Source organism: Cotesia typhae, unplaced genomic scaffold, assembly GCF_013202065.1.
Source record: "Cotesia typhae breed Kobodo isofemale line unplaced genomic scaffold, CoteBio_Ctyphae scaffold_13, whole genome shotgun sequence".
NCBI lineage: Eukaryota > Metazoa > Arthropoda > Insecta > Hymenoptera > Braconidae > Cotesia > Cotesia typhae.
This window is the reverse complement of record NW_027423774.1, coordinates 5,615,838-5,630,668: the sequence shown is the minus strand read 5'-3', so window position 1 is coordinate 5,630,668 and position 14,831 is coordinate 5,615,838. Positions and strand designations below refer to the sequence as shown.

General features: G+C 28.9%; 4 protein-coding genes across 4 annotated transcripts; 2 read left to right on the top strand and 2 right to left on the bottom strand.

The window, feature by feature from the left end:
* Positions 1–48: 48 nt before the first annotated feature.
* On the top strand, positions 49–1,642 carry Nrk1 (nicotinamide riboside kinase). Its single transcript, XM_074255477.1, has one exon. It carries the CDS (start codon positions 264–266, stop codon positions 858–860), a length of 597 nt encoding a protein of 198 aa, XP_074111578.1. The 5' UTR covers positions 49–263; the 3' UTR covers positions 861–1,642.
* Csn3 (COP9 signalosome subunit 3) lies at positions 1,632–4,986 on the bottom strand. The gene is made up of 4 exons (XM_074255471.1): positions 4,797–4,986; positions 4,394–4,648; positions 3,051–3,775; positions 1,632–2,023 (listed from the first exon to the last, which is right to left on the bottom strand). The coding sequence occupies exons 1-4, from the start codon at positions 4,849–4,851 to the stop codon at positions 1,730–1,732; spliced, it is 1,329 nt and encodes a 442-aa protein (XP_074111572.1). The 5' UTR covers positions 4,852–4,986; the 3' UTR covers positions 1,632–1,729.
* A 138-nt stretch (positions 4,987–5,124) lies between these two features.
* On the top strand, positions 5,125–14,742 carry LOC141535509 (dynein regulatory complex protein 11). Its single transcript, XM_074255468.1, has 8 exons — positions 5,125–5,384; positions 9,458–9,847; positions 9,910–10,679; positions 10,773–11,057; positions 11,677–12,209; positions 12,297–12,389; positions 12,449–12,566; positions 13,669–14,742. Exons 1-8 carry the CDS (start codon positions 5,125–5,127, stop codon positions 13,776–13,778), a joined length of 2,559 nt encoding a protein of 852 aa, XP_074111569.1. The 3' UTR covers positions 13,779–14,742.
* Positions 7,113–8,868, bottom strand: LOC141535515 (uncharacterized). Its single transcript, XM_074255474.1, has 2 exons — positions 8,298–8,868; positions 7,113–8,223 (listed from the first exon to the last, which is right to left on the bottom strand). Exons 1-2 carry the CDS (start codon positions 8,340–8,342, stop codon positions 7,444–7,446), a joined length of 825 nt encoding a protein of 274 aa, XP_074111575.1. The 5' UTR covers positions 8,343–8,868; the 3' UTR covers positions 7,113–7,443.
* Positions 14,743–14,831: the final 89 nt, after the last annotated feature.

Here is a 14,831-nt window from a genome sequence, read left to right as displayed (position 1 = left end):
TCAGCCCTCTAATGTTCGCGTCGAAGAAAGATAACTAAATAAAAATATTTTAAAGTAAACAATCATTCAGATCAACAATTCTATTTTTTTTTTTTTTTTGCTCAATTGATACAAACAACTTGAGTAATTATTATATAATTATAGATAATTATAATTATTATGATTGCGTTGTAATTTATCGCTTAAACCTCAGTTTATAGTGAGCAAATGATAGTTTAAGTAATAAATTTAAATCGCAATTGAAATAAAATTTGACAAAAATAATGGCCAGGTGGTTAATTGTCGGCATCGGTGGTGCAACTTGTAGTGGCAAAACCACCTTGTCAAAACAACTCCACGAATTTTTTAAAAACAGCAGGTTGATTAATCAAGACTCTTATTTTCTTCCTGAAGATGATCCAAGACACGTTCACATTCCTGAATTGAATCATCACAACTGGGATATTCTTACCAGCTTGGATACAAGTCGTATGTACGCAGATGTGCTAAAAATCCTCTCTGGATCCAATAGGTCATCAAGTGGAGTTAACATTAATTGCTTGGATATTAATAAAAAAATTGAAGAAACACGTGTGCTAGTTCTCGACGGGTTTTTGATATTTAAAGACAAGCCTATTGCCGAGTTATGCAATCTCAAGTATTTTTTAACACTAACTAAACAGCAGTGTTGGGAAAGGAGACAGAAAAGAGTCTATGATCCACCAGACGTTCCTGGATACTTTGATAAAGTTATTTGGCCGGAGTATGAAAGACATCTTGAAGATATTAAGCGTGAGAAGAAGATTTGTTTCATTGACGGTACCATGAACCAGGAGGAAATTTTTCAGCAAGTTTTAGCAGATATTTCAAAAGCAATGTGATGAAATATTTTAGCTTCAGGTGTGGATTAAATATTGTGCGTTACAGATGTCATAACGGCGTACCAAAAAAATTTTTTTTTCGGGAAACAACTTATTTTTACTTTAAACGCTTAGAAATGACGAAAAAAAATTTTTTTCAAATTTGAAATTTTTTGGAATGCTCTTAAAGCACCTGGGGTATCCACTAGGGGTCATAAGGGCGTACAAAAAATTTTATTTTGAGAAACAACGGATTTTTACTTTAAATGCATAGAAATGATGAAAAATTTTTTTAATTAAAAAAAAAAAAAAAATTATCACAAATTTCAAATTCCAAAAAATTTTGATCAAAGTTAATTTCAAATTAAAAAAAAATTTTTTTTCATCATTTCTATGCATTTAAAATAAAAATAAGTTGTTTCCGGAATTTTTTTTTTCGGGATACGCCCTTATGGCATCAGTACCTCGATTTAATTCCTTGAATAAAAATAAAATTAGTTAATTTTCAGTCATTTATTTTATCTTAGATAAATTATCGGGGTTGTAAACAATTACGCGTAGTAAATTCACATACAAACTTACAAACTACCTTAGGTAGTAATCGAGTTATTCGAAATTAACGAAGTTTACCTCTCGTTGAGCATTTATTAATCCACATAAAAAAAAAAAAAAAAAAATAACAGTAGTTAATGTAATTAATAATAAATAAAAAAAAAAAAAAAAAAACAGATTTTTTTAATGAAAAATTTTATAAAGTGTAATGTAAGAGAAAATGTATTAATAAATTATGCGGATTCTGGTGACGTTTTTCTCGTCAATTTTTTTGCTTCAGATGTATTAATTTGTTAATAATTAATAATAATAATAAAGTAAAGATAGCACGACGTATGTTACATAGAGTAAGTGTTAAGTTTAGGTTGAACTTGGGCATTTGTGACGTTAGTAGCCGGGGCACCAGCGGTATCATCTGAGTCGCTTTGTCCACATGCTTTGCGAACGTATTGCGGTGTTACGATTACTTCTTCTTCCATGGCAAGTACTCGTTTGTCTAACTCGGCACATGCTGCCATTTCTTGCTCTAGTTTTGCAAGCATACGAGGTGAATTGTATTTTTCTGGGTCGTCGTGGAACACTACCATTCCATCTTTTTGATTGATCGTTGCATATATTTCTCCATCTTCAATCTAAAATAATTAATTTGTAGCAATTAATATTAATTAAAATAAAATTTTATAGACTAAAAATTCATAATTTAGTAAAAAATTAAACTTCTCTGAGAATTTTTTTTTTTTTGCAAACAGGCATTTATTTTTGTGACAAAAAATTAATTTTTAATAATTTAATTTCTCAGCTAAAGAAATAAATTTTTTTTTTACAGAAAATTTCTTGTTAAAGAGATCAATTTTTTTTTAATTGTGCATTTTTTTTTTTTAAATACATCAATAAAATCAAATAAAAATTTCGTTGAAAAAAAATAAAAAATAAGAGGTGACCCCACTTGAAAATATTTACTAAAAATTTTTCAACTCCAAATTATTGGAAAAATTGTGTTTAAATGATCCTTAAATATTTTCTATCTATGCAATGGATTGCATTTTTGAAAAAATGAACAATTTAAAAAAAAAAATTAATTATCACAATTTTAACAAATTTTCAAAAAAATTTATAAATTAAAAAAGAAAAAAGTTGAATGTCACAATTTTTAAAAAAATTATATAATCCAAGATTCTACTGAGTATAATTCAAATTATACGGGATGTTTTTTAGTATTATATCCAGCGTAATCTTACGGGGTATAACTAGAAAAATTATTTGGTCAAATCGGAGATTACACTGAGTATAATACAAAAATAATTTAGTGTAATCTGGATTATATTTGATATTATCTAAAATTTTTTTCACCACATATTACACTGAGTATAATATGGGAGGATATGCAGTGTAATTTTGTACTTGGATCACCTTAAAAAAAAAGAAAAAAAAATTTTAAATAGACAACTTGTGAATTTTCGTCCAATTTTTTTTTACTGTGAAAAAAATTTTTGTTTTTTAAACTAAAAAATAAAATTGTTTAAAATTTTTAACAAATTATTTTTTGGACGGAAAAATGTTGATTTTTTGCAAAATAAATTTTTTTTTCAATGTATAACTTAAAATTTTCCATCAAATAATTATTTTAAAAATTAATAAAAATAGTAAAAATAAATTTACCATGTTCAAAATATATTTTTCAGCATCAGCAGGCCCAGGAAGCTGAACGCGACTCGCAACATCACTAAGACTTAGTGTCAAAAAAGTTTTAGTTAATCTTTGAATATTTTTCTTGTACAAATAACTAAGTACTTGTTTAACCAGACCAAGATTATGATCTCTGACAAATACTTCTCGATATTTGTTAATAACTCCTTGAACTTCCTCGCAGCTGTTGGTTGAATACGCAGTAGCAAGTTCGCAGTACGGCTGACTAAGGGGCCTGATAAAACGGATCAGTACTTGGCTCGCGTACTTCGGTATGTTGACTATCTTTCCATGAAGAATCAGCGAGACGAGGATGAACTTTTTGTACGCCTCCAACATTATGTGGCTCACGGCCATCGCTGGTACCGTCACACACACCTCGAAGAAGTATAAAGCCCTGTCGTAGTTTTTTAGCGCCGTGTAAATCATCCCGCCGTAGTAGTAATACAGAAGGAAGTATTTGGATTCAAACTGTCCACCTTCCTGGCTCACGCCGGTGATGTCCGTGTTCAGGAACTCCAGTGCGGGCTTGAAACACTTGGCTAGTAAGCACAGCTGACACAGGTCCGCGTGGATTGACGTCAACTGGCTGTCGTATAACTGGATTTTTCGGATCGCCCGTTGCAGGAGTTCTATGCCGCGCATTGGGGTGTTCATCTCGATTAAAGATTGGGTGAGTGAATGACACAGCTCAGCGTCTAAATAATAAATACTTGATATTAATTATAGAAAATATTTATCACAATAAAATAAATAAATTTCTTAATAATTAAATCAAAAGATTAAACATTTTTTTTAACAAATTAATTGATAAAATAATTCACTTTTTAAATTTGAAGAAAAATTGTAAATGCAATTTTTTATAAATTATGAATTATGGTACGAAAATTGAAAGACATCTGATGATTTTTAGAATTTTTTTAATTATTAAATTATATATATGAAAATTAATTTAGCATATATTTAATAATTTTAAGAATTTCACAACAAATAAATTATGGCATAAAAAAATTGACATGTAGAAATTTTTTGAAATTAAAAATTCAATTTTTTAAAAATAATTAAAAAATTGTAAAGTGACAGTTGAATTTTATGTTATATCATGTAAAGAAAAATTTATTTAAAAAATTTCATCTTTAGAAGATCTAAAAAATTATAAATACAATTTTTTAGAAATAGAAAACTAAATTAAAAAAAAAAAGTGTCTGTTAATTTCAGTGTCATAATTTATTAGCTAAATAAAATCTGCTGATTTCAAAGTAATTAATTTTTAGAAACTTTAAAACAGAATAATAAAAATAAATGGAAATACTTACAACTATCAGGCGCGAATCTAACTTGTTCGCCATTGCATCCAAGAATAAATTCTTGAACTTGGGTAAAAAGCAATTTGTTCGCCTCTGAATTAGTGTGCCCAGAGGATAAATTGAGCTTGATGCAAAGTACAGCAAGAATCCCCAGGGAATGCTGCTGCAGATCAAGCGTCTCAAGGACGTTATCTAGAAGCGAGGCATTTTTCGTCAACGTATCGTGTGATTTTCCAAGTATGTCGCATAGTTCCCGGTAATTACCTAAAAAAATAAATTATTAATTTAAAAATAAAAAATAATTCAGAAAAAAATTTTTAAGTTTAATGAAAAATTTTTGGGATAAAAAAAATCTCCAAAAAACAAAAAATTTTTAGGTTATAATAAGTGTGGTTGAGAAAAAATAACTAACCTTGAGTAGAAAGTGTCTGGACGTTATTTACAAACACTTCCAGTGCCGAAGCCATTGTCAGTGTTGTATACTGCTCATCACCACGACTGATAAAAATTATTATTTCAAACTATTTATTTACAAAAAATAAACTAATGTACATCAGCAGTGAGGACACGAAGCACTTTAACCAATTTGCCGGACCTAAAAATTACGTTCTTTTTTTTTTAGCGTTACAGTTTTGATTTTATTTTCCACCAGATGGCGCTTGCCAGTAGTGTGAAGTTGTTCAGTTTAAAACTATCACTTCTTGCGTAAGTACAACTCGAAAGTCGAACGCGAATTCAAAATGTTTTGTTACTATAGCAACGATCAAGTTTATTTATCATTATTAGAGGAATCAAACAATCACTTGAGTGTTGAGAATAATTATAACAGCTATTTATTTTTTATTTATTTACAGATGTCAAATATTACTTACAATGAAGTTTGGAGAGATACAGAATCATGTCTTGAAGAAATTTTACAAACAGATTCTAATTTGCAAAACGCTAAACCGCAAAAAGATAGGAAGAAAATTCATAAAAATATTTCTGAGTTGTATGTTAGGTAATTATTTTTATTTTTTATTTTTAATTTTTTTTTTTAGGTCAAAATACAATAAAAATAAAAAAATAAATAAATAATAATAATAAATGACATATATTAAAGTTAACTAGGGTAAGTGTGAGTATTACTGTGGATTTTTTTTATTTCAATTATAAATAAATCTTACTTGAGCTTTTTGAATAAAAAAAAAATTGTTTCTTATAATTGAAATCTTCAAGAAAATATTTGCATAATATTTTTACACGTACAACAATTATTCAATTTGTTATTAATAAATTAAAATTAACTGACTAACAGGTAGTAAACTATAGCTTTTTTGTGAGTTTCTGTACGAAAAAAGGTGCTACTAAAAGATCTTTTTCTTTACATAAAATGGTTCAAATTAAAAATTTTTTGCATATAAAAGTAAGATAATCCTTCTTTAATATCAGTTACGCATTAAAAATTGAATTTTGATCAATTAATATTATTTATTTAAGGACGCAGTAATTGGTACCAAAAAAATGAACATGCTTGTATTACTGCGAATGTTTTCAATAATCCGCAGTAATAGAAGCACCTCTATTTCTATGCATTTGTACCAATTATTGTGGGTGTAAAAATGCATATATTCTAAATTAAAATGAAAATATTGCCTGTCAATTCACAGTTTAAGTTGCCTTCAAATTGCTCTTAGTTAAAAATAAATAATCTTAAAAATAAATTGTAAACAGAAATTGATAAAAAATAAAACAAGTAAATCAAAGTTGATAAAAAATACAAGCGGTGATTATAATAAAGAATTTACTGTGTTAAATTAAGCAGAAAAATTTTCAAACCAAGAAATTTTTATTAAATTAAGTGAATGTAACTTTATTCAAAATTTTTTTCTGATTGATTTAAAAAAATTCAAAATGATTTTTTTAAATCAAGATTTATGTTTCTTCGATAAAGCTAATTTTTTTAATTACTATAAAAGCTCTGCATGTTATGTTATACATCATTATTTCGGTCATTATTATTAATTCAAATTATTTCAGGAATACGTTTTTCTAATCCATTCATTTTATTAAACAAATAATTATCTTTCAAACGTATTTTATTAATTTCTTATATGATCCCGAAGTTGTTTATCATTGAATTTCATCCGCAGTGATAGGCACGCAGCCCAGTAAACAATATGATGTCTTTAGAGGTTCTTGATGAACTCCTATTTAAGATTTGGACGTCGTAATTTTTAACGGAATGGTGTCTCTAAGACGTCTTGAGGACGTCGAATGCGCCACTTTAAGAGTAATATAAGACTTCCACAAATATTCTCAAAGAGATCTTTTTTCTGAGTTCAAAAAAAAAGAGTGCTTACAGAAGTTAGAATTAGGAAGTCTTTTTGAGTTCAAAAATAAGATGTCTTGCAGAAATCCGAATTAAGAGCTCTTTACGACTTCAAATAAAAGAGTACTTATAGTAGTCAGAATTGAGAGCTCTTTCTGATTTCATACAGAAAATTTGCAGAATATTATTATTATAAATTAATAAATATTATTTATTCATGCTATAAATTTATTAATATTAATTGTTAAATTATTATTGTTGTTATGTAATACTCATAATAATTATAATAATAATATTGATTTTCAGTCATTTTGTGACTTAATTTAAGTAAATTTTTATCATTTAGTCGCCATCCTTTCGTCCACGAAGTCAGTATTTTTTTGATACTCCTTGACAAACAAGATGCATGTAATCCACTGGAAATTGAGACACCATACCAACACCAATATCTTCAAAATCTGATTTTCCTAAATGATGATCTTCATTTAAACGATTTATAAAATTCGAGTCAGTGCGTAATGGTGCATCCATATCAAGAAATAACATTCGATGGTCACTATATTCTCCTTCTTGAATGCACTTATCGCAACCATAAAAACCACCATGACCTTTTGTGTAGGTTACAAAAGCTCTCGCTGGTGAATCACAAATGACAGCCCTTATAATTACTTTAAATTTATGACTATCATACTCGAAACCTTCCTCTCTCAGATTTTTGTACTCATTAATGAAATCTTGAAGAAATTCATTAGTCATTTGGTTTGTTCAGTCCATGGTATATACCAATAACGAATGGTACAGAGACTTTTGGAAAAATTTCTCCCAGTATAGGATACAGTTGTCGTTTTGAATTCTTCGATATTGGCAAACCATCAATGTGTATACTAATCAGGATAATATCTGTAATCTGTTTTATATCGACAATTTTTAATTGATCAATTAATCCTTCTTTCAGTCCATAGTGGAAATATTCTCCTGGTGCAACCTCACGAATAGTAGTATCTGTAGGAGTATCAATTAAGGTACGACTGTCATTTGGAAGACTTTTTAACTCTTCTATTGACTCCACATTTCTAATAATTTTTAGTAAAGCACTTGATCCAGCTTGAGTAATGTTAAATTCGCATTTCCATTGAGCTAATTGTTTGGTTAAAGGAATTGGTACTTCGATATCACAATTATTATTATTATTATTATAAGTGATAGAAGTTGTAGTAGTTGTTGCTGTTACTGTTGATGTTGTTTTTGTTGTTGTACAATGAGAATTATCATTATTATCTGTGTAAGTCTTTAAAGAGATATCGGTTACGGTATTATCTAAATGAATCGACTGTAAACTGAAATCATCACTGTCATAATTATTGTCGTTGTTCATTACACTGTTATTAATAACTGGATTATTATCAAACGAAGTATCAACCGATGCTTTTGCACGTGCAGTCTCCAAAATTGCCTGCTCATAGCGTTTTTTCAATCTTCGATTTTTCTGACTCTTAGACAGTTCACTGAATCTTTTTCTTTCAGACATCTTGAGAAAAAAATATTTTAAATTAAAAAAAAATCATAATTTATATTTATTTTTTGGATAAATGTATACGTTACCTTTAAAATCGAATGATTTCTCAAATTTATCACTGATAAAAACATGAAATATCATACACAGTCAAATATTAATTAGCTACGAATATGCACTTACATTATTTTTAGAACTTTTAATTTACAAATTACGAAATCACTGGTTATAAATAATTAATTGATTTCACTAAATTAAAGTTTTGCAATTCGACGCTGAATGTAAACAGAAAACGTACCATACACTTATAGGTTATATTAAAACAGAGATAAAAAATAAAAATAAAATTTCTATCGTTGTGCGCATGCGCCAATACAATTCAATCCTACCTCAGCAAAAAGACCTCTGAAAGAGTTCATATTCATGACATCTTACGAAGTCAGAAAAAAGACCTCTTAAAAAGCTCAGATTATTGATGTCTTATGAGTTCAGTAAGTAAACTACTTGAAGAGCTCATATTTTAGAAGTCTTACAAAGTTTGTCAAAAGATTTCCTGTCGACTTCTTGATTAAGAGTTCTGATTGATGAATTCGTTAAGACATCATATTTAGACTTCTTATGGACGTCTTTGAAAAGACTTCTTCCAGAAGTCTTTCTGATTTGGATGCTGACTGGGAGATAGGCATGCATATGAACTTTTTTTTTAAATGCTTATTATTTTAAAAAAATATTAGTTTATCGTACTCTTGATTTTTTTTTTGAGCCAATAATGAGTCAAACTAGGGTTTAAAAAAAAAAATTATTGTTATTTTTAAAAAATTTAATGAAAATGCTTTTGAAGTAAGACCTAACGAAAAAACCGCAGTAATATAATACCCACATTTACCCTATCTTCACAATTTTTTAAAACTTTTAAAAAAATTTTTTAAAAAATTGCATTTTTTATTTTTTTTAATTTCTAAATGTCCATTTTTTTCTTAAATTTTTTTTTTTGTCATAATTTAAAAAAAAATCCTTAAAATTATCAAATACCTGCTAAATTAATTTTAATTTAATTATGACATTAAAATTAGCAACTTAAAAATTTTTTTATTTTATTTTGATAAACAAATTTGTTCCAAAAAATTCTTTTTTAAAAAATTGTATTTTTAGTTTTAAAAAATTTCTCTATGTCAATTTTTTTTGCCATAATTTATTTGATACAAAAATGATGAAATATCTAGTAAATTAATTGTCACTTAATTATAAGGTACATCGTATGCTGTAATAAACTAGAGCAATGTTACGATCAAATGATCCAGCCACAAAAGCGCATGTTGCTGCGTAAACTTCTAGACTCAACACTAGGAAGAATATTAGAAATAAAACACGAGCTGGTGGAAGTAGACCTCTCGGAGTACAATTACTACGACGACGTACTACTAAAGTATGGGATTTTATCGCAAGAAGTTGAACTAAGAATACCTAATTACTTCAGACGAGAAAGAGAGTCTGAAATCTTGCAGCGTCGAGAATTCATCAGCGAAGTTTTAAGAAATGCAGGTGTCCTGGATGAAGTCGTGCAGCCGCGTAAAATGAGTGAGTCCGAAGCAATAAGATTGATACAGACTCACGAAAGAGCGCGTCAGGGACGAGTCAGGTAATTTATCGCTTTTTTAGGCCCCAATAGACCTGTATAATTAATTGTTAATTGATCGACAGATTTCAGTTCATGAAAGAAATCCGAGAAATGAAAGAAAGGTCGACTATAAAGCCAGAAGTAGCTCAGGTCGACGTTTTAAGAGAGATAATGGCTACAATGAGAATCCAGAAAGTCTGGCGTGGTTACATAACGCGAAGACGAATGAGAAAGAGGAGGATTGCAGAGATGCTGTTGATTGGAATGGTTCAACCAGGTCAAGTTATTACGGATAATTATAGGAATGCTGAGAAAATAAAACTTCACAGATACGAAAAGCAAGTTGAGTACCAGGAAATCTTCGAGAAGAAACTTGCTGAGATCAAGGATTACGTTAGGAGCGAGAAGAGCGCTATCATGGAAGAAAATATAAGAAGTGACATCAGACAGTGGATTAATGAATACTTCCAGCAGACTGGCAAGATACCCGAGCTTCCGTCGGCAGAAAGCGGTGGCTCCGGGATGATTTTGAGCCGACAAGGCACCGAGAGCTCGATGAGCAAGTCAAAAGAGTCATCTTCGTCGAAAGAGTCCAAAAAATCTAAAAAATCAAAGTCCAAAAAAGAAAGCGATACCGAAAAATCTGAAGATGAATCTGACCCCGGGATCAAAGTCGTTCCTTCGAATTTTCTTCCTGAATTGATCCAAGCGCATACCGAGTATCAGGACGTCTGGAGGGACAAAGACGAGTCCAAGAACCCTTGGCAGCTGCCTTACGACGACATGATTCTCTCTGAAAAGACCCGAGAGATCGAGGATGAGGTAAGAGTCGGGGTTGATCAAGCGCTCAGAGGTAAGTGTTGGACTTATCACTCAATTGCTTTTACCTTTATGGTCTACATTTGCTAGAGCGTAATGTTTGAGTTGCTGAGTGATTTTGTTACAGACGATATCGAGGCGCTTCAGGCTGCGCTGGACCGAGACAAAGGACACAAAGGTAAACGGGCTAAAAAGCCGCAAAAGCGAATGCGTCGGAGTGGAAAACGTAATAAACGCAAGAAAGAAAAAGACTTGACGCCTGATCGAACTACAGAGTCACTCTTTGAGGAACTATTGACCCAGGGTATTATTAAACTCATTCCAGAAGTTTATTTAAATTGTTTTAGAGGTGAAAAATCTTACGCGAATTTTGATCTTTGGGAAAAAGGGAAAGATCCTCTGCCTACGATAGGTGAATCTATTACTCTAAAAAATAGATTTTTTTTTTTTTGAGGGCTACAAAATAATTATACAGAAAAAAAAAATTTACTTAAATCAAGTAAATAATTTTGAAGAATTTTATCTTCTTGGACAAAATTTTGGCTCATGTTTTTGGGTAAAATTTTTATTTTATCTTTTTTTTGATATTTTTTTTTTTTTTTTAAGTACATAAAAAAATGAACAATTTAAAATAAAAATGTTGAATATCTCAATTTTTAAAGAATTTATAAATTTTTTTCAAATTGTGATAATCACCTTTTTTTTAATTAAATTTTTCATTTTTATTTATTTAAAAAAAAAAAAAAAAAAAAAAAAAAAAACCAAAATTTTCAAAAAAAAAAATTTGTTAAAAAAAATGAAAATGGTTTACCCCACTTGTAAATAATTACCGAAAAATTCTTAAACTAAGAAATTTTTTTTGGTTTAATTAAATTTAACTTAATTCAATAATTGTTTGTCTTGATTCAAGCCAATAAAACTCTTCAAAATTATTTTCTTTATTCAAGAATTTACCTCTTGATTCAAATCAATTTTTTTAGCTTATATTAAATTAAATAAAATTTTTTGTTGAATAATTTATTGATTTTTAGGCGATATCAGACAATTAGTAGCTGAGTACTGCATCTTGCCTCAAGGAAATGAAGATGTGAAGTTATTGTCACCGCTAGTGCGATCAGTTCTGATAGCAGGACCGCATGGTAGCGGTAAAAAAATGCTAGTCCACGCAATTTGCACTGAACTGGGCGCAACTCTATTTGATATAACTCCAGCTAACATAGCTGGCAAGTATCCAGGAAAATCTGGACTGATAATGCTGCTCCATTTAATTTCAAAGGTATCGCGTCTGCTCCAGCCTTCGATAATTTTTATGGATGGCGCCGAGAAACCTTTTGTGAAAAAAGTCCCCAAGACCGACAAAACTGACCCGAAGCGCCTGAAAAAAGACTTGCCGAAGCTCGTTAAAAGTTTCACCAATGAAGATCGGGTCATTCTGGTCGGTACGTCCAATGCTCCTTGGGACGGTGATCAGAAGTTGTTGTATCAGACGTATGATAAAGTTATTTACATCCCCAGGCCGGACTATGGATCGATGTCGATGCTGTGGAAAGATTTGTTGTACAAAGTACTCTTTTTTTTTCCTAAAATAAAACAGCTATGACGTTTGTCATTAATTAGTCATTAATAACGGCTTAATTGTTTTGTTTATCAGTACTCTGGAATTAGTCGACAGTTCGATACATCTGCTATGTCAAAGATTTGCGACGGATTTACCGTCGGCACTGTTATTGCCGCAATTAATGAAGTAATTATTATTTTATACTGCGTAGGTATTATTTTATTGCTTAGTGATGTTCTTTCTAGGTAATGACTACCAAGAGAATGGTCCAATTAAGAGTTCAGCCGCTAACCCACGTTGAATTAGTAAATGCTTTAAGTACCCGTGATCCTGTTTATAAAGAAGAGGAAGAAGCTTTTCTAGGTATTTATTTATTTATTTATTTGGTAAGTTTACGTCAATCGGCTTTGTGATTGATATGAATATACATATCTATTTATATATATTAGGGTGGCCCAAAAAAACCGACTTTTTTTTTTTTTTTTTTTTTTTTTTAGTCGAGTGAAAAAATGTTAGTTTTTGATGTTTTAAGAGCCCTCTCCAAAGGACAGCTCAAAAAAAAATTTCTAAGAGGTCGCTTCAATTTTTTTTAAATTTCAAAAATCGTCAAAAATCGAACTATTTTTTTTCTCGTTATAGTATAATTTTATAGACCAATAAAAATAAGTTTCTGAAAGTTTCAGTTCAAAATTTAAATTTTGAAAGGTCGCTCATAATTTTTTTTTCTTTAATTAATTATTATTTAGAGCCGGTGAGTCATTGAAGTATTGTTAAAATGTTGTAGTTGATTAAATAAAATTATTAAATTAAAAATAAATTATGTTTTCTATATTGTGCTATATTGTGCTATATTAAATAAAAAAAAAAAAAAAAAAAAAAAATAGTCGGTTTTTTTGGGCCACCCTAATATATATAAAAGGGAAATCAAAAATTAGCAGTGATGGTAAGAATAATAAAAATAGTAAAAATAATAATAATAATAATAATAATAGGAGAATTTCTGAGTACAATATAATAAGTAAAAAGTTATAATAGAATAGAATGACATTAGGATTGATTTAATCTGAGCTTAATGTTCAATGTCCGACGAGTTGGTCACATGATGAGGGTTCTTAGTTGCGCTTGAAAGGAGTTTAAGGGTCCACTGAAGAAGTCGATGTCTTGGTGAAGTTTGTTGATGGCTGTGGCTATTCTGTTAGTTGGTAGTTTTCAAAAGACGGTTTTGTTTTAGATCACGCTTTTTATCCATAAACTCAATGAATATAATGTATATAATGAATATCTGTTACATAATTATTTTTAGGGGGCTCAGGTAGAAAGAGTATTATACCTACGCATAAATACGCCCCTATATTTGGTCTCTTAAAAAAAAAATATAATAAATAGCATAGAAATTCTTTTGATAATTTTTTCTATTGTTGAATTTTATTCTGAAATATTTGAAAAAAATTATTTTTTATTTTAGCCTGGTACTCAAAAACACCAACGTGTCGCAAGAAGCAGCGAGCTGTAGAGCAAGAGCTTCAAAAGTTAGAAGAGGCTAACGAAAAGCAGAAGAAAAAAGGAAAAAAATAATCAAACATTGATAATTTATTTAGAATTATTTTTTAAGTGATAAAACTATCTTCTAGAGTTATTTTTTATTCAAAAAGAGTTTTATTATCTGACCTTTGGTAGTTTATCAGCAAATGGTGTCTCGGCTTACTAAAAATTTATATAAAAAGTTAAAAATAAAATTGATACATTGATCGGATAATTAATTTCACGTGTGCCATGAGTGATAATAGTACACTATGATGCTGTAAGTTAGCAGACACTTGAAAATTTTTAGATTTTTCTTTAAAAATAAACTAGGCATAGAAAATTATTTATAAAAATCTTATTTATAATTTTTCAGAGCTTCTAAAAATGAAATTTTTAAATAAAATTTTCTTGATATAATTTGTTTGGTAAAAAAATGCTGAAAATTATCAAACGTCTTTCAATTTCAGTATCACAGTATACTACATGTATAATTTGCGATATGATATCATAACATCTCGGACATTTTGTACTCTTAAAATAAAATAATTCATATTTGTCACTATTATCATTATTACATTATATTCTTTGGACAAAAGTCCTATTAAGAGATAAAGAAATGATTTGTTTAATTTTATTTAATCTTTTCATCTAGAATTACTCACTTCAATTTTTTTATTTATTCACTTGATAATAAATTAATTATAATTATTAAAAATATAAATAATTTAATCGCTTTGTACTATTAAAAATTTACAAGGGATGAATATTTTACTTTTAGCACAGGTGAGCCGAAAAAAAATCATTCATTTCAAGGTGTTGTCCCACGTGGTATAATGAAGCTCTGTTTGACATTAAAGTTAGCAACTGATTATTTTTTAAATTTTATTTAAAAATCATTTATTTCGAAATTAAAAAAAAAAAATTGCATTTTTAATTTTTAAAACTTTGTCAATTTTCAAAAAAATAAAAAAAAAATTTCAAAAATTGCAAGTGCAATTTTTTAAAAATATTTTTTTGTTTTAATTTAATAATTAAAAAAAAAAATCAAAAAATTTTAAATGTTAGCTAACTTTAATGACATATTTTTAATTTTTAAAATTTTGT